Source organism: Maylandia zebra, linkage group LG22, assembly GCF_041146795.1.
Source record: "Maylandia zebra isolate NMK-2024a linkage group LG22, Mzebra_GT3a, whole genome shotgun sequence".
In the NCBI taxonomy this organism is placed as follows: domain Eukaryota; kingdom Metazoa; phylum Chordata; class Actinopteri; order Cichliformes; family Cichlidae; genus Maylandia; species Maylandia zebra.
In genome coordinates, this window is record NC_135187.1 from 2,252,202 (window position 1) to 2,278,696 (window position 26,495).

General features: G+C 39.8%; 1 protein-coding gene across 4 annotated transcripts in view; it reads left to right on the top strand.

The window, feature by feature from the left end:
- The window catches only part of LOC112430710 (uncharacterized), a 145,577-nt gene that overhangs the window by 60,951 nt on the left and 58,131 nt on the right, over nt 1-26,495 (top strand). For 2 of the 4 annotated variants that reach the window (XM_076879309.1, XM_076879310.1), the window contains 4 exons: nt 1,773-1,862; nt 1,948-2,010; nt 2,266-2,405; nt 21,312-21,418. The exons of 1 other annotated variant lie outside the window; for it this stretch is intronic. In XM_076879309.1, the coding sequence (XP_076735424.1) occupies nt 1,773-1,862; nt 1,948-2,010; nt 2,266-2,405; nt 21,312-21,418 (400 nt within the window). Of the gene's footprint in view, nt 1-1,772; nt 1,863-1,947; nt 2,011-2,265; nt 2,406-21,311; nt 21,419-26,495 lie in introns of those variants that run through there. One more of the 4 variants, XR_013095240.1, reaches the window with a different exon arrangement.

A 26,495-nucleotide genomic window follows, 5' to 3' on the forward strand; every position in this document is an offset into this window, starting at 1 on the left:
TTTATTCCAGGAAAATACAGGTGGTGGAGAAACAGGAAACATTAAAGTCCATAAGAAAGAAAAACAGGCAAAAACATTAGGAACAGCACAGCTCGTGAGACGACTGGACAAAGCGTGAGGGAAACAATGGGAATGAATACATGAGGTAATGTGGGACGATGAAACAGGAGGGGAACACAGCTGAACCTAATCACAGGAAAACAGAAGGAAAGTAAACTAAATGCCAAACACAGCAGACACAGGTTAAACAAAGGTTAAACAGGAAGTAATCAAACAAAGGAAACATCACTGACTGTAGGGCCAAACATCGCTAATCGAAGATCAAGATGATGAGTGACAGGTGCTCTGACCTGTGCAAAGTGTCCATTAATCTTTTGCTTGAAATTAAAAATTTAACCTTTATTGTTCTAATTTCAACAACATCGATCCAACATTTGCCTCAAGCTCAAGTTTCCATATTCCAATTTCTGAAGATGACACCAAAAGGATCTCACACGACCTGATTCACACTGATACACGGTCAAAACACTGTTTGCCTCTGTCCCATCTCATCACACCTGAGCACCACTGAACCTGGATTAAAAGGTTATGGCGACAGTGGCAAGTAGGGTTACTACTCCCTCTTGTGCTGAGAAATTGCAATAGCACCAAAAACATAAAATGGCTCCAACACTGACAGAAACTTTACACAAAAGGGCAGAACACTGAAAATATAACATGCAAAAGTAGCATATGAATATAAACCCAAAGAGTTAAAGTTACATAAAAATAATAGAAAGGCCAAAAAAAAATCTAAATCACATATAACAGACCCAGGACCATAACACAACCTGCTTCAAACTCATCAGGAAACACAGAGTGAGAGCTGCACAGGTGTGGCAGGTTGGAACAAGGAAAAGCTGAATGAGTCCTCTGCAGACGGCGGCCATCTTGGCTCTTTATGTAATCATAAAGCAGCATGTTGGTGCACCAATCACAGCAGAGTACCTGCACATGCCCGTTATCATCCTCTCATTCAGTCACAGCTGAGGCGCAGCATGCAGAGCTTTGCATGAAGGACAGAAAAACACAGCAGTTACACAAAATGACACAAATATGATGACAGTCATAACAACAGGTCAAAGTTCAGTCTGTTACTGTATCATAGACACTGATGCTGTGTGTGCTATATGAGATGCTGCAGGCAGTCAGTGTGAGTCTTCAGCAGTCTGAGCTACAAAGATGGGATCTTGGCTGCAAATGAATGTATGACTGATACTGAATCCCAGCAGCCAACAAACATGCAGCTTCACAACCAGAACGTGTCCTTCTGCCACAGCAAATACAGGAAGTACCTGATCACATGGAAACACCTTTGATATGAGGAAGTGTTGAAGCCTCAGAGCAGCTTTGACTGAATGTAAAAAGACATATTTTCAGTGAGAACAGGCACATGTCACATGAGTCAGAATCTATTCTTTCAAAGCATATAGATAACATCTCTGACTACAGGTGTAGAAATGCTGTTTGACTCTTCACCTTCTTCCTCCACACTGAAGCACAATTATTCTGAATCTTGTCAGTGGTTTTTGTTCACAGTTGATACGTATTTAGCTCATCAGATTTCCTGTAGTTCTAACACCTCCACCCACAGGACATGTTAAAGAGCAATGGCTGCAAGTTTCTGACTCTTATTGATATTTGACAAAGCAGAGGAAGAAGATTATTTCTGTTCAACGTTTCACTCATTTTATTTTATTTTATTTTATTTTGGTTTCACTGAAATATTTCAGATGCTTTGAACAAGAGTGAATTCAACAAACTTCACTTCAAACACAATAAACTGAACCACAGTTACAACGAGCTACAGACTGAACATCAAGGTAAGAAAGTATTTAAAATTAACAAGAAAATACTAATGTCAGATAAAATTTATATTTACATTTTTTAACATGTTTTTTTCTATAGAGACAAAACGACTCAACAGTCAGTTACAGGAAGAAGTGAAGAAGCTGAAGGAGAAGATAGAAGGTAATAAAGTTTGAATAACTGATAGAAAACATCAGTGTTACACAGTGATAACCTGATTGTGTCTTTGTTTTGAATCCTACATGTTTGATGCTGTGTAACAGTTTCTCTGTATAAATGTAAGTTTCAGTTCATTATGAATAAGAGAGAAAACCTGAGTTTAAATGAAGCATTTACAGGGAAAATGACAGGAACCAAAGATTAATGTGATACAACAGGACACAAAGTCTGACTTTAAAACATGTGTTTGACTTTAAGAGAAGTGTCCAGAAGGATGGAGGAGGTTTGGATGCAGCTGTTACTTTAAATCCACTGAGTGGAAAACTTGGTCTGAGAGTCAAAACCACTGTAAGACCAAAGGAGCTGATCTGGTGATGATAAACAGCAAAGAGGAACAGGTGGGTGTGTTTGTTCATGTCTGTGTGATCTTTTTTTTTTTTTTTTTTTTTTAAACGTATGTTTATTTGTTTTTTCAACAGTATCAACACCAACATAAAATGAACGTATGGCAGTCATTAAAATAATAATAATAATAATAACAACACTAATAATAATAATAGTAATAACGATAATTGAAGTGTTAATCCTAAAGGGTTCCAAATAAATGCATAGTTAAATAAATTAAATTAAACCATACAAATAAATACAATAAAAAAATTTAAAAAAATTAAAAATTAAAAAAATTAAAATTAAAAATTAAAAAATAAATCATAATATAGGCTACATAGTATATTCCCAACAGCAAGTCAGACATTATTCATTATCTAGTTGTCTTATTCACTCACCGCCCCCCCCACATCCCCACTCCTCAGTAGATCCAAAAATATCTTCCAGATGTTGTAAAATTCAGAAGCCTTCTTTCTAACAATATAGGTCAGTTTCTCAAGAGCTAAACTCGATGTTAATTTATTTAACCAGTGGTTAAAAGAGGGGCAACCAACATTCTTCCAGCATAAGGCGATACAGCGTCTGGCCTGTAGCAAACAAAGATCGACCATTCTTCTTTCCTCACAAGACAGAGTACAGTCATCTGGATACAAGCCTAAAATGCATAACTTAGGGCAAAGCGGTACAGGAGAAGTTGTGATCTGAGAGATATATTTTAACACAGAGCTCCAAAATTTTTGGATCTCTTCACATTTCCACAGGCAGTGATATAGTGTACCCTGATGCCTATTACACTTTAGGGCTGCCACAAACAATTATTTTGATAGTCGACTAGTCACCGATTATTTATGCGATTAGTCGACTAATCAGATCATCATCCACTGGACGTAAAACTACAGCTTATTGCACCAGCAGCATCTGCTCTTATATAACTATCATTAGCTTACAGCTTTAAGCTTTTAAGGTGCTAACTAAAAATAAAGACAAGATGATAGTTTGTTAAATTTTAATGAAATTTGCAGATTGTTTCGGTGAAGTTTAATAAACTCCTTGCTATCTAAAATATAACAGGACAACGGAGTATATTCTCCAGCATCTCACACTTCTGATAATCAGCTGTCTGCTTGACGTTTATTCAGCTGTGTAAAAACTATAACTTTAATCTTAGCCAAACCGATTTACTCAGGAACAAATAAAATACACAAAAAAAAAAAAGCCAAACAATAACATTTTTAATTTATCTAAGTGACTGATATATCATGTTTAACCTGAGTAGCGAAAGACGGCGGTGGGTTTGAAAACAATTTGCCGGGAGTCCGGTGTTCTCACCGCACTAGTGACCTAGCCCCCGGCTAGCTATCGAGCTAGTGGGTAACAGACGTCTCCGAAAACGTCGGAGCGCTTTTGAAAATATGTGGTGTCCTGATAAACTGAGCCGATATTTGAGGTTTACACAGCTACATTCTCGCCTGAAAATATGTTAAACGTTTATTTTGTGACCCAGAAAGAATAATAAGAGTAATATTAAAACTAACTAGCTGCCGCCATTGTTGGAAACTGAGCTGGGCCGCGCTATGAATTCTGGGACACAGCTGCTTCTTCTTCTTCTTCTTCGGGGTTTAACGGCAGCTGGCATCCTTGTACATGCAGTGCTGCCATCTTCTGTTTCAGTCCGTTATTACACTCTTAAATCCTGCTACTTATTCCTGCGTCTTTTGGGATCTTACAAAGCTTCAAACGACGCGTCGACTATTAAATCAGTCGTCGACGATTTTGATAGTCGACATAATCGTGACTAGTCGACAAATCGTGGCAGCCCTAGTACACTTATAGCATAGATCAATTATATTAGGATCAAATTTATTTAATTGTACAGGGGATATGTATGTTCGCATTATCCAATTAAATTGTATCATTCTCAAACGGGTGTTAATGGTCTGAGTGTGTGTTTTTGAACATATTTTACCCCATTCAGTATATGAAATATCTTCTTGTAAGTCACTAATCCACTCCCGTCTTTTACTATCAGAGTTATCCTTATGGTGTTCAACTAACAGGCTATAAAACTGGGACACCAGTCTTTTACCAAAACAGTTTTTTGTAACATGAGTTTCTAGGATGGAGAGTGAGGGTTGGTGCACTGAATTGTTTAAGTGTGCCAGAATAAAACTTCTAAGTTGCAGATACTTAAAAAAGTGTTTCTGCGGTAAATCAAACTTTGCCCTTAATTCACTGAATGACATTAGAGAATATTCCTCATATACGTCCTGTAGTTTCGCAATGCCCTTGTTCAGCCAAGCTTTAAAGCCCATGTCATTCTTAGCCGGGGCAAAGAGTTCATTACCCCAAATTGGGGAGAAACAGGACAACCCAGAAGAGTCATTCAACATTTTTTGTACTTCATGCCAAACAACAAGTGTTTTTTACAAAGTTATTAGTAGTAATTTTCTTTAAAGTTTTAAAGGGTGCTGAGTATAAATAGCTATTTAACGACAGACCCTTTGAGGACATTCTTTCAGTTGCTAACCAGGGAAGGGAAATATCGTTTGAAAACCAAAACATAGTGGTCCTCAGCTGAGCAGCCCAATAGTACCATTTTAAATTTGGAAACTGTAGTCCTCCCCTATCATATGGTAAATACAAGAGGGAGAGTCTGAGTCTTGGCTTCCTATTGTTCCAGATGAAATTAGAAAGAAGCTTTCTGGTCTTGGAAAAAAAAAGGAGGAGGGGCCAGCGGAATTGACTGAAAGATATATAGGAATTTAGGTAATATAGTCATCTTTACTATGTTTATTCTTCCCAGTAAAGAAAGAGGCAATGATATTAATCTAGTGATCTCATCCGACAACCCTACCACCAGGGGCTCATAATTGGCTGAACTAAGATTGCTTATCGTTGGGGTTACTCTGATGCCTAAATATTTAAATCCCTCTGCGGCATTCACAAATGGGTGGGATACAACTGGTTTCAACCTCTCGTTCATATTTAAAAACATAATGGATGATTTTTCTTCGTTCACTTTGAACCCAGAGAAACTGCTAAATTGATCGAATAGCTTCAGGAGAGATGGTATTGATTCTGCAAGGTGTGATAGAAACACAACAGTATCGTCAGCGTACATTGCAATTTTGTGTAGCATCTCCCCGATTTTAATACCATGGATCGAGGGATGTGATCTAATTGCTATCGCTAAAGGTTCCATGGCTAGTACAAAAAGCAGAGGTGAAATCGGAGACCCTTGCCTGGTGCCTCGAGATAGCTCAAAAGGACTAGAGATGAGATTATTGGTAGATACCATTGCAACCAAATCAGCAAGTAAAATTTCAATCCATCGGCGGAAGTGATCACCAAATCCAAAACGCTTAAGCACCTCAATTAGATAGGGCCATTCAACTCGATCGAACGCCTTCTCCGCGTCGAGTGATAGTATTGCAGTATCAGGTAATTCTTCACATTCGTGGATTATATTGAGAACTCTCCTCACATTGTGGAACCCCTGGCGATTTTGAACGAAACCATTTTGATCTCCGTGTATAATGGCTGGAAGAGCCCTCTCCAGCCTCATAGCCAAAGCCTTAGCTATGATTTTGGAGTCAGAATTTAACAGCGATATGGGTCTGTAAGAACCGCTTTCGGCTGGCGCTTTGCTCGGTTTTAGAATGAGAGTGATCAGGGCACTACGAAATGTAGCAGGGAGGTGACCTGTTTTATAGGATTCCAAATAAACATGTAATAATGGGGGAATTAATTTTGCTTTAAATAGTTTGTAAATATCTATCGGAAGCCCATCAGGACCCGAAGCCTTACCACCTCTCATGTTTGTAATTGCATCAGAAACGTCAGTGAAATTTATTTCTCTCTCCAATTCATTTTTCACATCCTCAGAAATACAGGGAAAGATCAATCTATCCAAGAAAGCATTTTGGCTTACCAGGTCCAGTGGGCTGTCAGATTTATATAGGGTTTTATAATACGAGACAAAGGTGTTATTAATTTCTGTGGGATCTGTAGATAATTCCCCTTGATCGTTCCTACTTATATTAATGGCTCTGTCAGATTCAAGTTTCTTTATCTGCCAAGCTAGTAGTCTACCCGGCTTTTCACCCTGATCATAAAACGTCTGTTTCAATCTTATTAAACCATCTTCAGCTTTAAGCATAGACAGCTCCTCGTATTTAGCTTTAAGGGTCAATAACTCCTGTTTTTTCTGTGTTGAATCATCTATGTTAACTTCTCTCTCTAATTCTCTAATTTTATTGTCTAATTCGTTCATTGTCTGTTTGAATTTGTTAAATTTAGAACTGGTGAAACTTATCATTTGTCCTCTAATATATGCCTTAAAAGCTTCCCACCTTACGGCTGCAGTTGTTTGAATTGTATTAATTGAGAAGTAGAGATCAATGTGTTCTCCTACAAATTTCATAAAGTCAGAATCATGTATCCATTTAGGGTGCAAGCGCCACTTGTTTGAGCGGCTATTCACTTGTTCTACCTCATAAAATAGTGAGGTTGGGGCATGATCTGACAACACAATGCTGTCATATATACACTTAGTTATATTGGGTAGCAAAGATGAGGAAATTAAAAAATAATCTATTCTGGAGTGGGATTTAAATACTGCTGAATAGCATGAGAATTCCCTTTTATTGGGGTTTTGAATTCTCCATGGATCACAGAGGTTCAGATCTTTCAAATATTGTTGTATTTTTTTTTCTTGTTTGAGAGTGTGAAGTGTCTATCCCTGATGAGCGGTCAAGCTTCGGGTCAAGAGTACAATTTAAGTCACCTGCCAATATTATCCTACCAGGAAGGGTAGCTATCAATAGAAATAAATTCTCAAAAAATGAAGGGTTATCATCATTAGGGCCATAAACATTAACTAAATTGAAATTCTCTTTCAAGAGAGTTCCTTGAACCACCAAAAATCTGCCAGCTTTATCATAAATAGTGTTATTTACTTGGAAAGGCACTGAATTATGAATTAACACCATAACCCCTCTCACGTGCGAAGGGCAACAGGATGCTAGCACTTTGCCTGGCCATCTCCTACGTACTTTCACCAGATCCTCTCTGAGTAAATGGGTCTCTTGGATAAACGCTATTGATGACTCAAGTTGTTTAAGCCTGGTAATAACCTGTTTTAGTTTAACCACTTTTACCATTCCTCTCACATTCCAAGAAGTAAATTTAAAAGTCTTATATGAAGTCATCTATTCTTATTAATACAACAGATTGTGCAACATAGTATCTTCATTTGGTTGTTGGTAAACCTTTCAGTATCTCTAACTGTTGTGGTGGGAGTTAACCAGTAAAAAGCAACACGTTGTGAAAAATACAAAAACACAAAGAAATAACACAAAATCTGCCATAAATGAACCCCCTTAGCTGTCAACCTGAACCGGACAGCCCCTCGCCCTACCCCGCCCTCCCCCTGACCTTGGGGTGCAGTTAAGTGCACACGCTGATCCAATGTAAACAAGGGAGCAGCTAGACCAAACCGAGCTGACATGGTCAAACAAAACCAAACCACCTGGACAATTGCGTCTCCTGACGAAAATGTATATCCTACATGAACAAGTATGTATACAATGATCATTACAAACTTTCTTGTAGCATAACTCTCATCCCGGAGAGCCGACTGTATGTCGAACAACCAGTACTCCAAGACACAAATGAAAGCCCAATCAACAAGTGGGCGTGGCTAGTTATCTATAAGGGATAAATAAAATGCCCAATACAACTGAGGAGAACGAAGGAACGGTAAACCAAAGTAAATACAAAAAAGAAAAATACTCTCCCCAAAAAATTCAACAGTAAGGATGAGCGATATTGACCATTAAATCCAACAATTTCAAACTACAGTTGTTATGGGCAGATAGTGAAGGATTCGGCAGTCCCCATCAGATATTCTGCTAGTCCTCTGTATTCTGCAAACCTCGGATGAACTTTTCCGCATCTGCTGGGGTCTCAAAGACATGCGTATGTCCACCAGATGACACTCGTAGCTTCGCCGGGTAAATTAATCCGTAACGTACGTTCATCGCCCTGAGCTGCTGTTTCACCCGGTCGCAGCCCCTCCTCCGTCGGTGGAGATCTGTAGAAAGATCCGGGAAGAACATGACCTCTTGACCCCCGCAGATAACTTTCCCTTTGGCCATAGCCGCCCGCATCACCCGAACCTTGTCTTGGAAGTTTAAAAACTTCACGATGAGGACTCTCGGTGAGGGTGGTCGGTTGGGTTGCGTCCGGCCGGGCAACCGGTGTGCTCTTTCGATGAGAGGTTGTCTCGGGAATGTTGCTGGTCCCAGCGCTTCGGGGAGCCACTTCTCTAGGAAAGCCACCACGTCATGTCCTTCTATTTTCTCCGGCACATTAACTAGTCGTAGGTTGGAACGATGAGAGCGATTTTTTCTTTTTTTTTTTTTTGTCCTTCTTTTGGGTAAGTTGTGGGGAGGCACGCTGAAAGCACTGCTACAAAAGTGGCACAAAGAAAGATTTAAAACTGTGTCTTCCAGTGATTGTGGCAATAATTATATTATTTACAGGAGTTTTGTAATCCCGCTCCTTAAGGGGAAAATAACTGTGTAAATGAAAATAATAATAAAAATAAATAAAAAGAGTCTGAGCAGTCACTTTGGAAACAATACACAAAAACTAAAACCATAAAAAAACTCCAAAACAAACTTTTTCAGAAGAAAATGTTGTGTTGTTTACTCTGCTGCATTTATTTGATCGCCTGACTTCTTTTTAAAAAAATCATAATTTTTGCTTGTTAGAAACTGTGCCTCATTTTAATTTATCCATCAGTGTGTTTTACACGAGTAAAGCTAAAAGATGGTAATTTAGGTTCGTTTTCATGCAAAGGAAATTCCACCTTGTCAATTGTGATCATTGGATGTCCTTTCAATCATAATATTAGATTTTTTAAAAATATCGTAAATTATAGTTTGTTTGTTTGTGCACTGTGTATCTTCTGTGGAAATGAGCCGCCTGAATTGCTGCATAATCGCTTGATATTACTCAGTCCTCCTACCACTATAAAGTGGGTGGATTCATCATCTGAGCATAGACGCTGTCGAGGAGGGAAATTATTTTACTGCTATTGTTAAATAATTGTCATTGCATTAATAATATAATCTGCAGCATGGATATTGCATTCCAAGGTTTAAACAGTGTCTCTTTCAGAAAGACTGAGTTGCAGGCTGACAGGAAGTTGTATGCAGAAAGAAGCAGGAAGTTATTTTGAGCCGCAGGCTAAGACGAGGCTTTAACAATGTAACAGATAGCTTTAAGAAGGCCTTAAGCAGTTATGACTATTTTATACACAATGCATATCTGTGCTTATTAAAGAGTTGGAGCTCGGTCAATTAATTGGGGGTCGGAAGCTTTGTTCGGCGCGATGTTCGGACAATCTATTGTGCAAGTGACTTGGAGCCATAGAAGGAATCGCAATACATGCTTACAAAACACTTATATATCAGATCATTTTATATTAAGGTTTTAGTAGAGGTTCTTGATTAAAACATTTATTTAGTAGAAGACATACACATAGTCTCAGTGAGCTTCTGGTCTGGTAAAAGGTCAGAAGTGCAACAGGTGAATTGAGAAAGAGCATTTGAGGACGAGACACAGACAGTAGGTGAAGAGGTGACACAAAGAGCATGTGAGGTCAACACACACACACACACACACACGTTAAATTAGATTTATTTAGAGGAGAGGTTAGTTATGTTTGGCTGTAACTGCAAAATTGTCTCGGTAAAAGAGGAACCGTTCCTTGTTGTCTCGGCAAGAAAGAGGAACAATTCATTTTAAGATAAGAACGGAAAGTACCACGCCATGAAAATAGAAGATGATTTTCTAGGTGAAAAGTCATGATGATGTTGATCTGATCTATGTATAAAATGTGTCTGTGACGTATGAAGGGGCGTCAGTAAACAAACCCTGATGCTATAAAATATCTGTTCATGCTTTGATTAAGTTGAAGACTACTGGCTGTCTGCGTACAGAGTGTCTTCCCACGCGTGTATTCATTAAAATCATCGTTTGACTTCACCCGGCCGGATCGGTGTGGTTATTCTTCGATCACCTCTTGTACCCTTCCTCAATATTGAATCTTAACATTTGGGGGCTTCGTCCGGTTATTGAGGAGGGAGAGTTGGAGGTTTAGACGGAGAAATCCGGGGTCTTAGGTGGTCTGACGGGCAGACATGAATTCCAGTGGTCTAAGTGAGTGGGCATAAGCCGGCTTATCCAAAAGGTAAGGCACTACCTGTTGAATTATTTCCAAAGTGTGCCAAATTGGATATGATAAAATTTAAGTCTACTCACTGAAGTTACTGGTGGATGTCTGTTTTGATTTTGATGAAAATCTCATGAGTTGAAGCAGTTAGAGTTCTGCTAAGAAGAAATGAAAGCAGTAAAGTCTGCTAAAGCAGTTTGAGTCTGCCAGGAAAAAGTTTAAATATTGGGTTGAAGTCCCAAAGAAATTGAGTTAGAGTCTCAAGTAGTTTGGTAGGGAATTGGTTATTGTGTTGGTTAGAGTCCAAATTTGGTCATAAGAGTGGACCTGAGTGGTCATTTTGTGAGTTGGAGTCTCCATTGACCACTAGGTTGCACCTGCCTCAGTTATACACTTGTTTTGGGTGTTGATTGTTGTTTCAAAGTATTATAAATTATTCTAGAACGGCAGTTAGAGTCTGCTAGGAAGCGCAGAGCCCGGAGGTTACGCTCCCTCCTTGTCGTGGACGCGCGACATTGACCTCTCGGCGAAGAGGGTTAGTTCAGTGTGGTTTAGCTGTGGGGTACAGGGCATCCCGGAATTAAGCTAGGAGTTAGAGTCTCCTTACCGTTTGCAACGGTATCTGCGCTTTTTTGGACAGGAGAAGTTGGTCTTCGGGCGTGTAACTTTAACTTAACACTTCGAGGTAAGCCTTGGCTGTGAAATGCCAAAAATAGAGCTTCAGGCAAAGTTTGGGTTGGTTGACGCTTTTAAATTGAGTTAGGGATTTTAGAAATGAGGCCAGAAACAGTTAAAGTCTTGATACTGGTTAATTGGTGGGCGGTTATTTTAAATTTGTCGAAATTGGTTAGGCGCTAAAGCTGACAGATCTGACAGTAGTTGTAAATATAAGACGTCTTTGTAATAAGAGATCTCTGTGTGTCGAGTCAGTAATGCACTGACTGCCTGCTGCTATTTTTAGAGGTGTGTGTGTGAGTGAAAATGCAAATGAGTAAGCAGTGAACTGTTTAAGCCACAGTTGGTTTTACAAATACTGCTGCAAACATTGTAGTGTGTGTTTAAAATGCCATTTATGTTTAGTAAAGGACTATAAATAAAGTTTTGAGTTGCCGTAGGGGATGCATAGTAACTGACTGAGTTTGGATGTAGATATATAAATATATTGAGTGCACTGTATATACTTAAGACTAACACATCACTTTCAGTAGTAACTTTTCTCCAGCATTAGTTGCTGGTGGGTTTTATTTTTTCAATTTCTTGTGTGTGCGGTGAGAATTAATGGAGGTTTCAATTTTTTGTTTGTTTGTTTTTTACTTGCTCTTTTTGATTATGACAAGCATGTCTAAAATACTCTTAGGAAAGTGTGTTGAGTTATATTCCTTAACTCTAGTCACAGTTTAAGTGTGAATGCGGTGACTAGAAGCTTTGACATGATGAATAAAGGTGTGAGAGGTATTTCTTGGGTGATGTAAAGTAGGACGTTTTAAACTTTGAAAGTGTTTTTAATTTGAGAGAGGCATGAGTGATGTTATAAGAGTTTAGTTTATTTAAAAGGTGTGTGTGAGAGGATTATGAAATCATTGTGTGAATGATGCTACATTTTAGGTCAAAAGTTAGTAGAATTACAGAGGGTTTGTAGATTGTAAATACAAAATAAGTTTGATTAGCCTGGAGAAACAGCAAAGCAGTTTGAGCTGCTCTGAGCAGCTGCGTGCGGTGTGTGTGTAACAGGAAATGGTGTGGGTGACAGGAAGTTTGCATGCCCATATAAGGTGATGTGTGAACAGAGGAAGTCTGAGAGAGAAGTGTGTGTGTAGGCAAAAGGCAGAGTGTGTGCGTGAAATAAGGGAGTATTGTTTTTACATCAAGGTTTAGTAGAACTAAAGTAGAACGTCACAAACAAACAAAAGAAAATAAAATGAAGAGAGAAAATAATGTGGTTCCCTGACCGGGAGAGAAAATAACTGACAATTACATTAATGAATAGAAAACACACATACACAAAGTGCCATATGAGAAATTATTCTAGGAAGGAGTCAGAAGTAAGATAGTTTAACATAAGATGCAATGAAGGAAGCAGCTTACATTCCTTTAATTCCCAGAGCCAGTGTGTTCCCTCCCCTGCCCACTTGGGCCCCGTATCAGGCGAGTATGGAAGGCTGGATAGCCCATGACGGGTAAGATCCCACCTCGAAACCCTGGGACAACCTAAGGCAGGCACAGTCACGATTACTCTCGGACCTGACGGGTAAGACCGCTGGGCTAGGGTGGAGGTGGAAAGTGGCAAGTGGAGCCCTACCTTCTGGCTGAGGACAAGGAATGCTGCTATTTAAGGTAGGAAATCAGAATTTGGGTTAGTAAATTTGGGGAGGAGAAAATTGACTGTTTAAAGGCAAAATTATGAAGGAGTCTGACACACTGTAAAAGCACCATATGCAAATTCACACACAAACAGGAAATGCATTAAACTTATAAAGACAAGACAAGCTCATGGAGTTTAATGCATAGACACTGATTAAACCTGGCTAAGAACACAAACATAGGCAATGAAGAACAGCTTGCTATTTTGTATGAATGATACAAGGGTGTGAATGTTTAATAAAATACATTTGAGTTTGTAATTGAGGAATAGAAGAAGCCATATGACAAAGGGAGTTATGAAAACAAAAAAGGGATTAAAGTAGTTTTAAAAAAGAGTGACTTAGGGGTGCTCTCGTACTGAGTGATCAACACTAGTGATCACTGTTGGAAGAAATAAAATGATTTAATGAGTTGGGAATGTTTAAACATATGTTTCTGTTGTTACAGCTTCTTGAGAGATGACTCAGTATGCAAATTAGCTGGAGTGTGTGGTGACGAAGGAACTTCCTGAGTGTGTGTGTGACTGTGACTTTCAGGAAGAGGAAGCATAGCAGAGACGAGAAGTGCAGATTGGGGTAGGGAATTTATAGTTTAGTGATTATATGATGTCGTAAGGGGTCTTATGCTGAATTTAAGAGTATAAGGGGGTGATTTTTGTTTGCAAATTGTGTGGTTTTAATGAGACTTTTGGTGTATTGAGGAGGTGAAATTATGTGGTGGCAAGATTTGTGTGTTTAAGGTTGTTGTGGTGATGGGTTGATTCTGTCAGGTAGGTTGTTGTTGGTGTTTTTGTTTTAAATAGAGGGAGTTTTAGGAAACATCGACATGTCTAAAAATTGGGCCCATTATTTTGTAACAGTGCACTTAAAGAAAACCTGTCAGGTGATTTTGTTTTGTGTTTATGAGCTAACAATCAGCTCTATTGTTTCCATTTTTGTTTTAAGCAGGCCTGCAACAGTGAATAACGGCGCTGAAAATTATCGGGAGGAGCAAATATAAGGCGGCTTTCCAGATTACAATTGGCTGAGGAGAAAGCTACCTGGGGACAATTCAGGTCGTAAGTCCCTGTAAAAAGGATTTTATGCGAGTCAATCCAGTCCAAAAGCATAAAGAAATATTTTCCTATGGAAAATAAAAAATGACTGAGCTCATTTTGCTGAGGGTGGAGTATCTGATCGTGCGGGAGGCTCCACTATCAGCAAATACATGGTGTGACTGCATGTGAGTGAATGTGTGACTGGATGAAGGTGAGGATGAATAAATGTGGATAAACAATTTGTTTTTACCAGAGAAAATTTCTGTTTTGTTTTATTAGGTGGGGTTAGATTATGAGATTATAGTATATTGTTGGGAGAATGCCAAATGCTAAAGGGGAAATATTTTTTGATGTAACTCAGTTACCATTAATTGTAGAAACACATGACTGATAACTGTTCTGTTTTAAGTTTATTTTTATGACATAGATTGGATCATGAGTGGGGAAAACTGAGCAGTTTTAAGTTTTGTATAGTATCTTGACACATGAAATGTATCAAGATAAAGGGGGGTTTAGGGTTTAATAATTTAATTGTTTAATAATTTAGGATCATTTTAGGACCTTTTGGGTTTTTGATCATTTGGATATGGTAAAACTGAAACTGTTATTTTTAAGTTAAGGTTAAAGGATTAAAAGTGAACTTGTCACGGTTTGCGAGGCAAGCCGTGTGGAGTTGTAGAAAAGGACCCAAAAGGCGGCAGCTCTGGTGCAGGTGAATATTTATTTACAACGGTGGGCACAAAACAGCACTGGTGGAAAAACAAGAAACCGGAAACCTAAACTGGGTAAGCTAATAACACAAACCAGAAACGAGGATGCAGGGAGGTCCGGGGAAATACACAAGAGACGTAGGGAGACCGAGGGGAAACAACACAGACAAACCAGCAACTAGAATAACAGAAGACACAACTTAAATACACCCAGAGAACACAGGGAGATTACACACAGGTGGGGAACACAGGTGACACTGATAAACATAACGAGACAGGGCAGGAGTGAACACAACATTACGCATACTGACGAGAGACTGTCAAAGTAAAACAGGAAGTACACAGAGGTTCAGACAGGAGGAGAGAAAGCACGGGGAGAACACAGACATAACAGGCTGGGGGAAAACATGGAATAAACACAAAGAGAGACGAGAGCTCATAAATACACAGAGGGGCACAAGGGGGTAAGAGTCACAAAGGAAAAAATACTTAGGGAACACCACAACAGGACACCTCAGAAAACCTGGCCTAAATAAGGAGCGAAAATACAAGGAACCAAGAATACTGGGCCAACATGGCCCAGGACCATGAATCCTGTTTAGAAGATACAATGCCGGTTTTTCAAAGCTGTGAATAATTCTTAGAGGGAAAATTAGTGAGGGTTGAAGGGGTAGAACAGCTTTGATTTCTTTTTGATTTCTAGAAGTAGTGGTTATAATGTAGGCTTACACATACAGATATTATATAGGAGGTATTTTTAGGATAAAAGGGGGAGCTTATAAATAGAAATGATTTTTATACATATTGCATTTTGTGCTTTTAAAGGAGTTGTGGCTCAAATTTGTCTCTGGAGGGTCACGAGCCTTTGGCTAGCGCTATGATTAGCCAATCTACTGTGAGGATAATATGAGTTCATGAAGGATTGCACACGCTTACAGACACAGAGTTAAGAAACACACATGACAGTATTGATTCCAGGCAAAAGGCCTTAAATTCATTTAGCTTTTAACTGAACTTAAAGAAGGACCAAAGAGGAAGGAAAGCATATATTTTGGTTAAGTCTGATAAACTAGAATTAGGAGGTATTGTTACATTAAAGGGAGCAAAATGAAATAAAAAGGCTATACCAAAAACAGGTGATAACATAGGAAATGTGAGGTTTTAAAATGAAGTTAGTGTTAACACATAGGAGTTGTTTCAAGGCAGCATTTAGCTATGATGAAATGTATACAGGAGTAATTGCTTATATGCTTGAACTTAATTGATTAAAGTGGTTGTTTTCTTTTGGAGTAGATTAACTTGCAGCAGCGACAACTTGTGCACAGGATGTTGATGATCAGATAAGGGAAAATAGAGCGAGCAACCGGACGTGAAACCAGCGCTTAAAAGAATTTTAAAGTGATGAGTAACGTTGAAGAGTATACATAAATACAAGTCAATAAGTTAAGAAGATAATTAGGATCAGGCTTTTGATTAAAGAGTCCCAGATAGGATAAGTTAGGGAGATGCAGGAAAGGTGTTTTGTTTCCTTTGCAGAAGATCTCGGCGACCACAGGAGGGGCGAGGATCCTGGAGATCTCGAGGTTCGAGACCACCAGAGAAGGGTCTGCGTGAGGACACAATGTATTGTGACCTCTGGTGTTCCAGAGGTCAAAAGGGGGAGTGTCGAGGAGGGAAATTATTTTACTGCTATTGTTAAATAATTGTCATTGCATTAATAATATAATCTGCAGCATGGATATTGCATTCCAAGGTTTAAACAGTGTCTCTTTCAGAAAGACTGAGTTGCAGGCTGACAGGAAGTTGTATGCAGAAAGAAGCAGGAAGTTATTTTGAGCCGCAGGCTAAGACGAGGCTTTAACAATGTAACAGATAGCTTTAAGAAGGCCTTAAGCAGTTATGACTATTTTATACACAATGCATATCTGTGCTTATTAAAGAGTTGGAGCTCGGTCAATTAATTGGGGGTCGGAAGCTTTGTTCGGCGCGATGTTCGGACAATCTATTGTGCAAGTGACTTGGAGCCATAGAAGGAATCGCAATACATGCTTACAAAACACTTATATATCAGATCATTTTATATTAAGGTTTTAGTAGAGGTTCTTGATTAAAACATTTATTTAGTAGAAGACATACACATAGTCTCAGTGAGCTTCTGGTCTGGTAAAAGGTCAGAAGTGCAACAGGTGAATTGAGAAAGAGCATTTGAGGACGAGACACAGACAGTAGGTGAAGAGGTGACACAAAGAGCATGTGAGGTCAACACACACACACACACACACACGTTAAATTAGATTTATTTAGAGGAGAGGTTAGTTATGTTTGGCTGTAACTACAAAATTGTCTCGGTAAAAGAGGAACCGTTCCTTGTTGTCTCGGCAAGAAAGAGGAACAATTCATTTTAAGATAAGAACGGAAAGTACCACGCCATGAAAATAGAAGATGATTTTCTAGGTGAAAAGTCATGATGATGTTGATCTGATCTATGTATAAAATGTGTCTGTGACGTATGAAGGGGCGTCAGTAAACAAACCCTGATGCTATAAAATATCTGTTCATGCTTTGATTAAGTTGAAGACTACTGGCTGTCTGCGTACAGAGTGTCTTCCCACGCGTGTATTCATTAAAATCATCGTTTGACTTCACCCGGCCGGATCGGTGTGGTTATTCTTCGATCACCTCTTGTACCCTTCCTCAATATTGAATCTTAACAACGCTCATGAATATAGTTTTGCAAACGAAGAGTTTGTGTGTTTTCGACCTCATTAGCAACATCTGAGAATTTTTTAACCCCTCAGTTTGAGTGTGAGAATTCCCGAGGCCACTTCCACAGACACAGTCAGCAGATAGTGATCGCATGCACAAGCATGTTTGTGTGACTCATCATCACAAATCAAAGTTGCGTTTGCGCTGAGCGGGCGAGAGCGATTTTTGAGGTCCTCGAGTTTGTTCGTGAGGAGAGCCACTTGTTTAACTAGCGCATCTATCTTGCCTTTCTCTGAGTTAATGGCGTCCTCCACGCTGCTAATGCGCATCTCTGCCCCATCCATGCGCACCGAAAAGTCCTGCACGTCTCTTTTAACATCTTGGATCGCTGACAGGACCACATCAAGTTTTGTGGAAAAGTCATTTCTGATTCCGTCGAGTATTTGAATAACATCCATGTTATGGGCCATTCCAGTACTCACGTCCAGGAGACTCCCAGGGCTAGCATCACCTGCAGAGTTAGCTTGACTGCTAGCATCAGAGACGTCGTCTTCCTCACTCAGAGAAGAGTGTGCCTTAGATTTATTTTGTGCTTTCTTAGCCGGCATAATGTCGCGGATACACGATAATAACTCGTTACAAGCAATAGTTATCACTGTTCACGCAGTTAAAGGACAGTTTTCAGGAACTTACTAAAATATCGCCAGGAGCTCCCAAAAATACGTGTGCCCACGCCCCCGTCTGTGTGATCTTTGATGGAGCTGACAGTGAGTTACAAAGTTCTTCATACTGTGAATTAAAGCCACACATTGATGATAAGTATACATGTGCAAACATACAGACACATAAACAAAGCAGCACATTCATTCCATCAGAAACACAACAGTTGGAAACTATGGAGGAAAATAAAGGGGAAAAGATTGAGGGAGAGCTAACCTGTAAAAATGAGTTTCAGCCGTTAACAGTCAGCTGACCTGATAGTCTGAGGAAGGCTGTTCCACAGTTTGGCTGCAACAAGCTCAAAAGCACGATGGCCTCTGGTTTTCAAATCAGAGCGAGGGACAGTTGGGAGACGCTGATTAGATGATCAGAGAGGCCGGCTGCAGTGATAAGGTCCAAGAAGCTCTGCTATATAAGCAGGGGCCTGTTCATGCACAGCTTTATATGTTCATAACAGGATTTAAAAGAGGATTCTGAAGTTCACTGTAAGCCAGTGAAGAGAAGCAAGTGTAACCGACCCAGAGTTTGGGCCGGTAAAACAGATTAAATGTTCCTGCAAAACAGGGAAATGATGAGACAGAGACGACTGGTGAAGTTTCTCTTTGCCTCGCTTCTGCCATATTTATTTATACAATCACATGTATTTTTAACTTGCAGCATCACCATTCTCTATATACAACAGAAATAACAGTAAAACCGTCTGTGTGTTCAAGCTGCAATACCACGATCTTTACATGGAAAACAAGAATACTTCACGTGTAGTGACCTTCAAATCATTTACTCGGTTATTCTCTCTGAATGACAATTCAAAACAATATGAAATGCATGTTCAAATACATTTTTACCTCTATTTAACTTTTAACCCAAATACCTATGTATTCTGATTGTTTTAACCAACATACCAGTGCTTGGTCTTAAACCAATTTAGCTTAGTGGCTCACAAATACATGAAAGAGTCATGTGTATATCGACAGGCTTAGCTTTAGCTTTAACATTCTCAAAATCACTTTTCAGAACCAGTAAACAGTCGTTTTTCACTGCCAACAGCAGATTAACATTCATATTCACAATATCAGTACACAACAAGGAGCTTATTCAGCTAAACGACCTGAAATAAGTGAAGAAAGGAAACCAAAATGGCGCCCGCGGCTGGCTAGGCTTTGGCATTTTTTTCAGTCCTTCTACTTCATAAAACGTAACCAATAACAGGGTTTACCCGCTGATTTATACCCCCACATTTAGCTGTGTTTCTTATCAATATTTTACAACCGTTTTAATATAGTTTTACCGGTTACAAACCTGCAAAACAGGGAAATGATGAGACAGAGACGACTGGTGAAGTTTCTCTTTACCTCGCTTCTGCCATATTGGAGAGGAGGACCTATGACCTCGCTATTCTGTCTCACTGAACAATGCGCCACCCGGAGGCTGGGGGGTGCAACTACCTCATTACATTCACTTCGGTGACAAATCTCTCATTTTTTTTAACAAGTACTACTTCTGATGGGATCACACATTAGTGTGTCACACAAGAATAGGTGAGATATGAGACTGCAGGCCAGGTTTTGTTTGCAGCCTTGCTGCTGAGTTCTGCACTAACTGCAGACCAACTATGGAGGACTGAGAAATGCAGGTGAAAAGTGAATTACAATAATCAGGCAGGAGAAAGTATGAACTCAATGAAGGAAGTTTAAATCCATGAAGTGATGACAGAGAAGCATTCACTGAGGCAGGAGAGGCTCGACAGAAAAGCATTAGTGTGTGTGTCATCTGCACAGCAGTGCTAGGAGATCCCATTAAAACCATTAAGCAGATGTCACAGGGGCAGCATTTATAAAGAGAACAGAACTGGTCCAAGGACTGAGGCATGTGGGACTCAGATGAGGACACACGTTGATTAATATGAAGTATCTGTTTGATAAGTATGAAGAAAACCATGTGAGAGCAGCACCAGTGATGCCAGTTTGTAGTGTGTTAATAAGAGGAGCACCATCAACAGTATGAAGGCTGCAGAGAAGTCAAGCAGGACTCAAATGGAGTCTTTATCCCAGCGCAGAAGAATCTGGTTAGTAACTTTCATGAAAGCTGTTTCAGTGCTGTGGTTTGTCTGGAACCAGGTTGGAATTGATCAAAGATCTGAAGGAGCTGACGAGCAACTTGATTTAAAACAGTGGGATGTAAGGAGGGTTGATCCCACTCACAAAGACTCTGGCTGTTTGAAAGTCAGCTGAAATGAAAGGGACTGGTTTCTAATAGAGAGAAGTCAGGGGGAGATGGCAGCAGGAAGGAGTTTGAACTCCAACAACAGAACTGGAGGAGAGACTTGGGGCGGTTGAAGAGGTACAGACTTGAACTCTGACCTGATACTGTTGATGTTGCCAGTGAAGAAATCTAAAAATGTCCACAGTCATTAGAAGACATGGGAGTGACAGCAGTTTGTCTCTGGGAAGACAACACTGACTGTAAGCCTGTCAAAGATGATACATCTGTGGTTGGATAGTAGGTCAGACATGTGGAAGGTCAGCGTTATGTGTGGGGCCGACAACATGATGCACTACATGAAATGATGCTGCAGTGTTCATCAATTGTGTGGCAGTGTTGTTAGAGGGATCATCAATAAGTAAATTAGACTCATCTACTAAAATGACTTTATGAACAATAACAGATGAGATAAGATTAGAGAATCCATTCAGGAAATGATTGCAGGATTTGGGAGGTGGATCGATTACAATACAGCAAACTGGAGATTCACATTGAATTATGAAGGAGAGGAATTCAAAGCAGTTAAAGAACCAGGATTAAATGGGAACCAGTTCAGATGATCCTTAGAAACCAAGTCAACACAAAACATTGAAATAACAGAAATGTTATAAAATGAGAGAAATCCTCATAATCCAGATTATTTTTCTGATTCAATCCAACTGAATCAAATGATTTGTTAACACTGATTCCACTGCAACACTGACTGAGCTACAGGAGGAGCTGATATTCATTGATTCTTTGGCTCTTTCTGATTTCTGCACAATGGAAGAAAAGTTTCATCACAGTTATTCTTCCTTCAGACATGTTCACAAGATGATGTCACTACAACAGAAGTGCTGAATTATGACTGGAGACAATATTTGTGTCTCTTCTCAAACAGGAATTTGTCAGTAAATTTGGAGGAGAGTCCTGGATTGGTCTGGAAGCTAAATGGACATCAGGAGGATATAAATGGGAATGGGTGGACGGATCAGCGCTGACACAAACGTGAGACATTAGTTTGTTTCTATTCCAGAGTTATTATTTAGAAGTGAAACATGGATGTTTTGGAAGATAGATCAGCAATACATGAGTTGAGCTATTTTCCAACAGCCCCACAAACTGAATGTAAAGAAAAGCAGAAATCCTCCTTTGAATGAACAGCTGTGCTTGAACTCTCTTCATCTGCAGTCTGTGATGACGTTCAGTTACAACAAGTCAGTTTGAAGGAATCAGGATTGAAACATGTTCAAAGCAGCGACCGACACATTTCACTTTGTTCAATTTGTCTTCATGTTTTTGTGCTGTAATGTTTCTTTTCTCACAGAACAAAAAGTGTTTCAGAGAATTCCTGTCTCTTCTTCTTTGGTGTTTGTAAAACTTCAGAACATATGAAGGAAGAAGCTTCAGTAAATATGACCTGATAGACACACATTTCAAAGTGATGTCTGTAAACAGCTGACAAAACAGTTTCAAACAGCAGAAAGTCAGCTCTGACTTCTTTTTATTCTCCATTTTTACAGCAGGAAGATTTCATATTCATCAAAGCTTGAAAGCTGTTTTAGTGTGCATGATGATTCTCAGAGAAAAGTCTAAAGGAGGGAAAGTGGGCGAGAAACCTGGGAAAGAAATACAGCAAATATTGGAAATATTCCAAAAGAGACGCATATTTATATGAATGTGACAATAGTTATGAGTTTAGTCCAGTTTCATATCAGATTTGATCTCTCTGACAGGTTCTGGGCACCAGGACATGAGAGTCCCAGTTATGGTTACTATGGAGTCTGCTGTGACCATGATGGGAGATGGATATGGTCATATTATCCTAATTCAATGACCTTCATCTGTGAGAAATGAGTTTGGTGCTTTGATGTAAATGTTTGAATAATCCAACCAAAGACACCTCACTATGAAATGTCCTGCATGAGCCTCAGACTCAGCTTACAGTCTTTACTTGTTCATTCTGCATCATATATTGATTACATATATTGTCCCTCTGTGCTCTGTGCTGTACAGTAAGGTTGGAAGTCATCCACACAAAACCTGAAGTACTTCATTACTCTGTAGTTTGTCGAGGAGGGAAATTATTTTACTGCTATTGTTAAATAATTGTCATTGCATTAATAATATAATTTGCAGCATGGATATTGCACTCCAAGGTTTAAACAGTGTCTCTTTCAGAAAGACTGAGTTGCAGGCTGACAGGAAGTTGTATGCAGAAAGAAGCAGGAAGTTATTTTGAGCCGCAGGCTAAGACGAGGCTTTAACAATGTAACAGATAGCTTTATCATTTTATATTAAGGTTTTAGTAGAGGTTCTTGATTAAAACATTTATTTAGTAGAAGACATACACATAGTCTCAGTGAGCTTCTGGTCTGGTAAAAGGTCAGAAGTGCAACAGGTGAATTGAGAAAGAGCATTTGAGGACGAGACACAGACAGTAGGTGAAGAGGTGACACAAAGAGCATGTGAGGTCAACACACACACACACACACACTTTAAATTAGATTTATTTAGAGGAGAGGTTAGTTATGTTTGGCTGTAACTGCAAAATTGTCTTGGTAAAAGAGGAACCGTTTCTTGGTGTCTCTGCAAGAAAGAGGAACAAGACAAGAACTGAAAGGTAGACAGGAAGGGCTAGCCATGAAAATAGAAGATGATTTTCTAGGTAAAAATTCATGATGATGTTGATCTGATCTATGTATAAAATGTATCTGTGACGCATGAAGGGGCGTCAGTAAACAAACCCTGATGCTATAAAATATCTGTTCATGCTTTGATTAAGTCGAAGACTACTTCCTGTCTGCGTACAGAGTTCTCTTCCCACGCGTGTATTCATTAAAATCATCGTTTGACTTCACCCGGCCGGATCGGTGTGGTTATTCTTCGATCACCTCTTGTACCCTTCCTCAATATTGAATCTTAACATTTGGGGGCTTCGTCCGGTTATTGAGGAGGGAGAGTTGGAGGTTTGGACGGAGAAATCCGGGGTCTTGGGTGGTCTGACGGGCAGACGTGAATTCCAGTGGTCTAAGTGAGTGGGCATAAGCCGGCTTATCCAAAAGGTAAGGCACTACCTGTTGAATTATTTCCAAAGTGTGCCAAATTGGACATGATAAAATTTAAGTCTACTCACTGAAGTTACTGGTGGATGTCTGTTTTGATTTTGATGAGAATGTCATGACAGTACTGAGGATTTAAAGCAGTTGGACTGCTGGTAATGATTGAATGCGGTTGGACCGTTTAGTATGTTAGGGAATCTGGTTATTTTTTGGTTATAAGGTTGGACCTGCTTCAGTCTTACACTTTGTTGGGTGTTTTATTGTTGTTCCAAAGTATTATAAATTACTCAAGAACGCCAGTTGGACTGGTAGGAAGCGCAGTGCTCAGAGGTAACGCTTGCCAATGCAAAGGACGCTTATGCATTGTCCTCGAAGAGGGATAGTCAGTTGGTCACTGTGGAGCTTGGGGCACTCCAGAATAACTAGGAGTTAGAATCTCCTTACCGTTTGGAACGGTATCTGCGCTTTTTTGGGCAGCAAAGGTTGGACCTTGGGTGTTGGACACTTTTAAATTGAGTTAGGGACTTTAGAGATGAGGCCAGAAACTGTTGGACAGATACTGGTTAATTGATTACAAAAAAGTTGGACTTTTATCGGTTAGACCGTTAACTTAAATTTTTCGAAATTCGGTAGGTGTTAAAAGGCATAAAATCTGTGCAGTTGTAAATATAAGACGTCTCTGTATTAAAAAAGATCTCTGTGGGTCGAGTCAGCAATGCACTGACTGCCTGCTGCTATTCTTAGATGAAGAGTGTGTGTGCATGCAAATGAGGCAGCTGATGCAGAGCGCATGAGAGGACTATGCTTTCGGTTTTGTGTGTCATTCAGCTCTATAACTATTGTTTGCAAATGTGGATAAATGTCTGCAGTTAAAATGCTGGCTTAGTAAATAACAACATTGTAAATATATGAATGGTGACAGCGTTTCAAAATAGAATATAAGAATTGTTTGTGTTTAAAACCAACGTTTAGGTAAAGAAGATTTAAGGTGGATTTGAAGGCATAAACAAAAAATAAAAGGGTTACAGTCTGCAAGGGTTGTTAATTCATGAGCTGACTGGATGCAGAGTAAGTGGAGTGGTCATCCTGAGAGGATTGAATGATGCTCTAACTCTGTGGTCAAGTCAGACATAGGCTTTAAGCAACCATGAGCCACTAATAAGCGTGACAAATTAATGAGTATGTGTAAATTGAACTTGTTAAATAGTTTTGATAGGAGTAACTCAATGAGCACGCAATAAAGTGGACTTTTTAGGGGCAGTTTATCACTGACACCATAAAAAGCAACTTAATTAGTAGTTCAATAACAAATTGTAAAGATAACCTTTGTTATTTGATAAGAGAGAGAAAATTCAGGTTACATATAGTGAATAAATAAGGAAATGTTAATCTCTGCGTCATTCCACACTGAAATTTCAATTGTAGGGGATCATTTGGAGGTGAATTGTGTAGGACACGGGGAGACAGAAGAATCTCCCCATGAGTTTTCAGTGTGCATAGAAATTGAGGAGGCTGAACTGGAAGCCTGCCTGGGTCGTTGTTTTTGTTTATTTGAGGGTCTGCTGGAAGTTTGTGAAAACGACCACCTTGATATGTGGGAGCCTTCTCGGGCAGCGATTTTTTTGTTAAACCGGTGGCAGGCTGTGCAACATGGAGAAAGCTTTGACATAATGTCATAAAGGTGATTTCTTGGTTTTAGATTTATTAGTACGGGATGCTTGAGGGTGTGTTGCTGTAAAGTATATAAGGGACGCGCAGCGCCGTTAATGGGTTTAAAATAAATGAAAAAACACTAATCCGAGGAACTATTGGAGAGGTAAGTATACGGAGGTGAGCGCGTTGCGCATAAGGGTTGCTGGTGTCATATATTAACACTTTGAGGGCGAATAATTTTGATTGAGTGTCAACGCTTGAGAACGCGAGGACAGCGTCTAAAGTGCTGGGTTAAACCTTGTGTATCACCGAGCAGGGGAAGAGGAGCCAGTGGTTGCGAGAACAGCGAGACGAAGACTGAAACCGAAAGTTAGGCGTGTCTGGGTGACCTAGACCAAGAAGGTGGAGTCGACCAACGCCATTGGAAGAGGTAAGTCTGTGTTTCAGAGAATGGCTGACAGATCGGGTGCGACACCTAGTAGGAAAAGGGGATGCAAACCTCTGAAGGATCAGCTCGAACAGCTTAAGAAAGCTGTTCGCTTGGCTTCCCCTGGAGTATCAAAATCAGCAGAGAAAGAGTGCCAAGCGATGGAGGTTGAGGTAAGTAAACCTATTATATCCCAACAGAAAGGGCTGGGTGATAAAATACCTCTGAGCTTGGTGTTAAAAACTGAAGGAGAAGTGTATGGACAAATGCATGAGGCCCTACGTGCGTCCATAGAGGCATTAACGGCATTGGAGGTTATAAACCAGAAGAGGAGAATGAAGACCGTGCGACGTCATCAGAAGAAGACGATGAGGAGGACGAAGATGGAGGAGCTGAACCCCAACCAAGTACAAGCCTAATTTTGAGGAAAAGAAGTGTGAAGAGAGACCAAGCACAGAGACAGCCCATATTTAAGAGCTCAAAGGGGAAAGGAAAGTTGAGGAAGAGTAGAAGAGTGAGTTTTGAACAAGGAGCTCCTGACCCTGGTTTAAGTCTGCCTCTAATAGCAGGTCCAAAGAACGAACCAGTTTATCGCGCCTATAAGGTGAGAGATTTGGAAGCATTGGTTAAACAACTTCCACCAATAACCAAGGGAGAACATTGGGAAGGAGAAGAATTAGCGCTGGGCGACTTTCGCACTTTGGCCGGACGTTGTATGCTGGGTGGTGGGTTAGCAGATGTAGAGCAGATAGCTCAAACAACCAGATATGCAAATGACCTGAAATATCATGAGGTGCAGAGTGACTTAGCAGATGCAGTTCGGGAGAAGGACCCAACTCCTAACTTTGGAGCCATTCCAAAAATTATTTGGGATCCCAAAAAGAAACCCAGAGAGTGTTTAGCTAAAGCAAAGGAACAATGGTTGTTAGGAACAGGAATACAT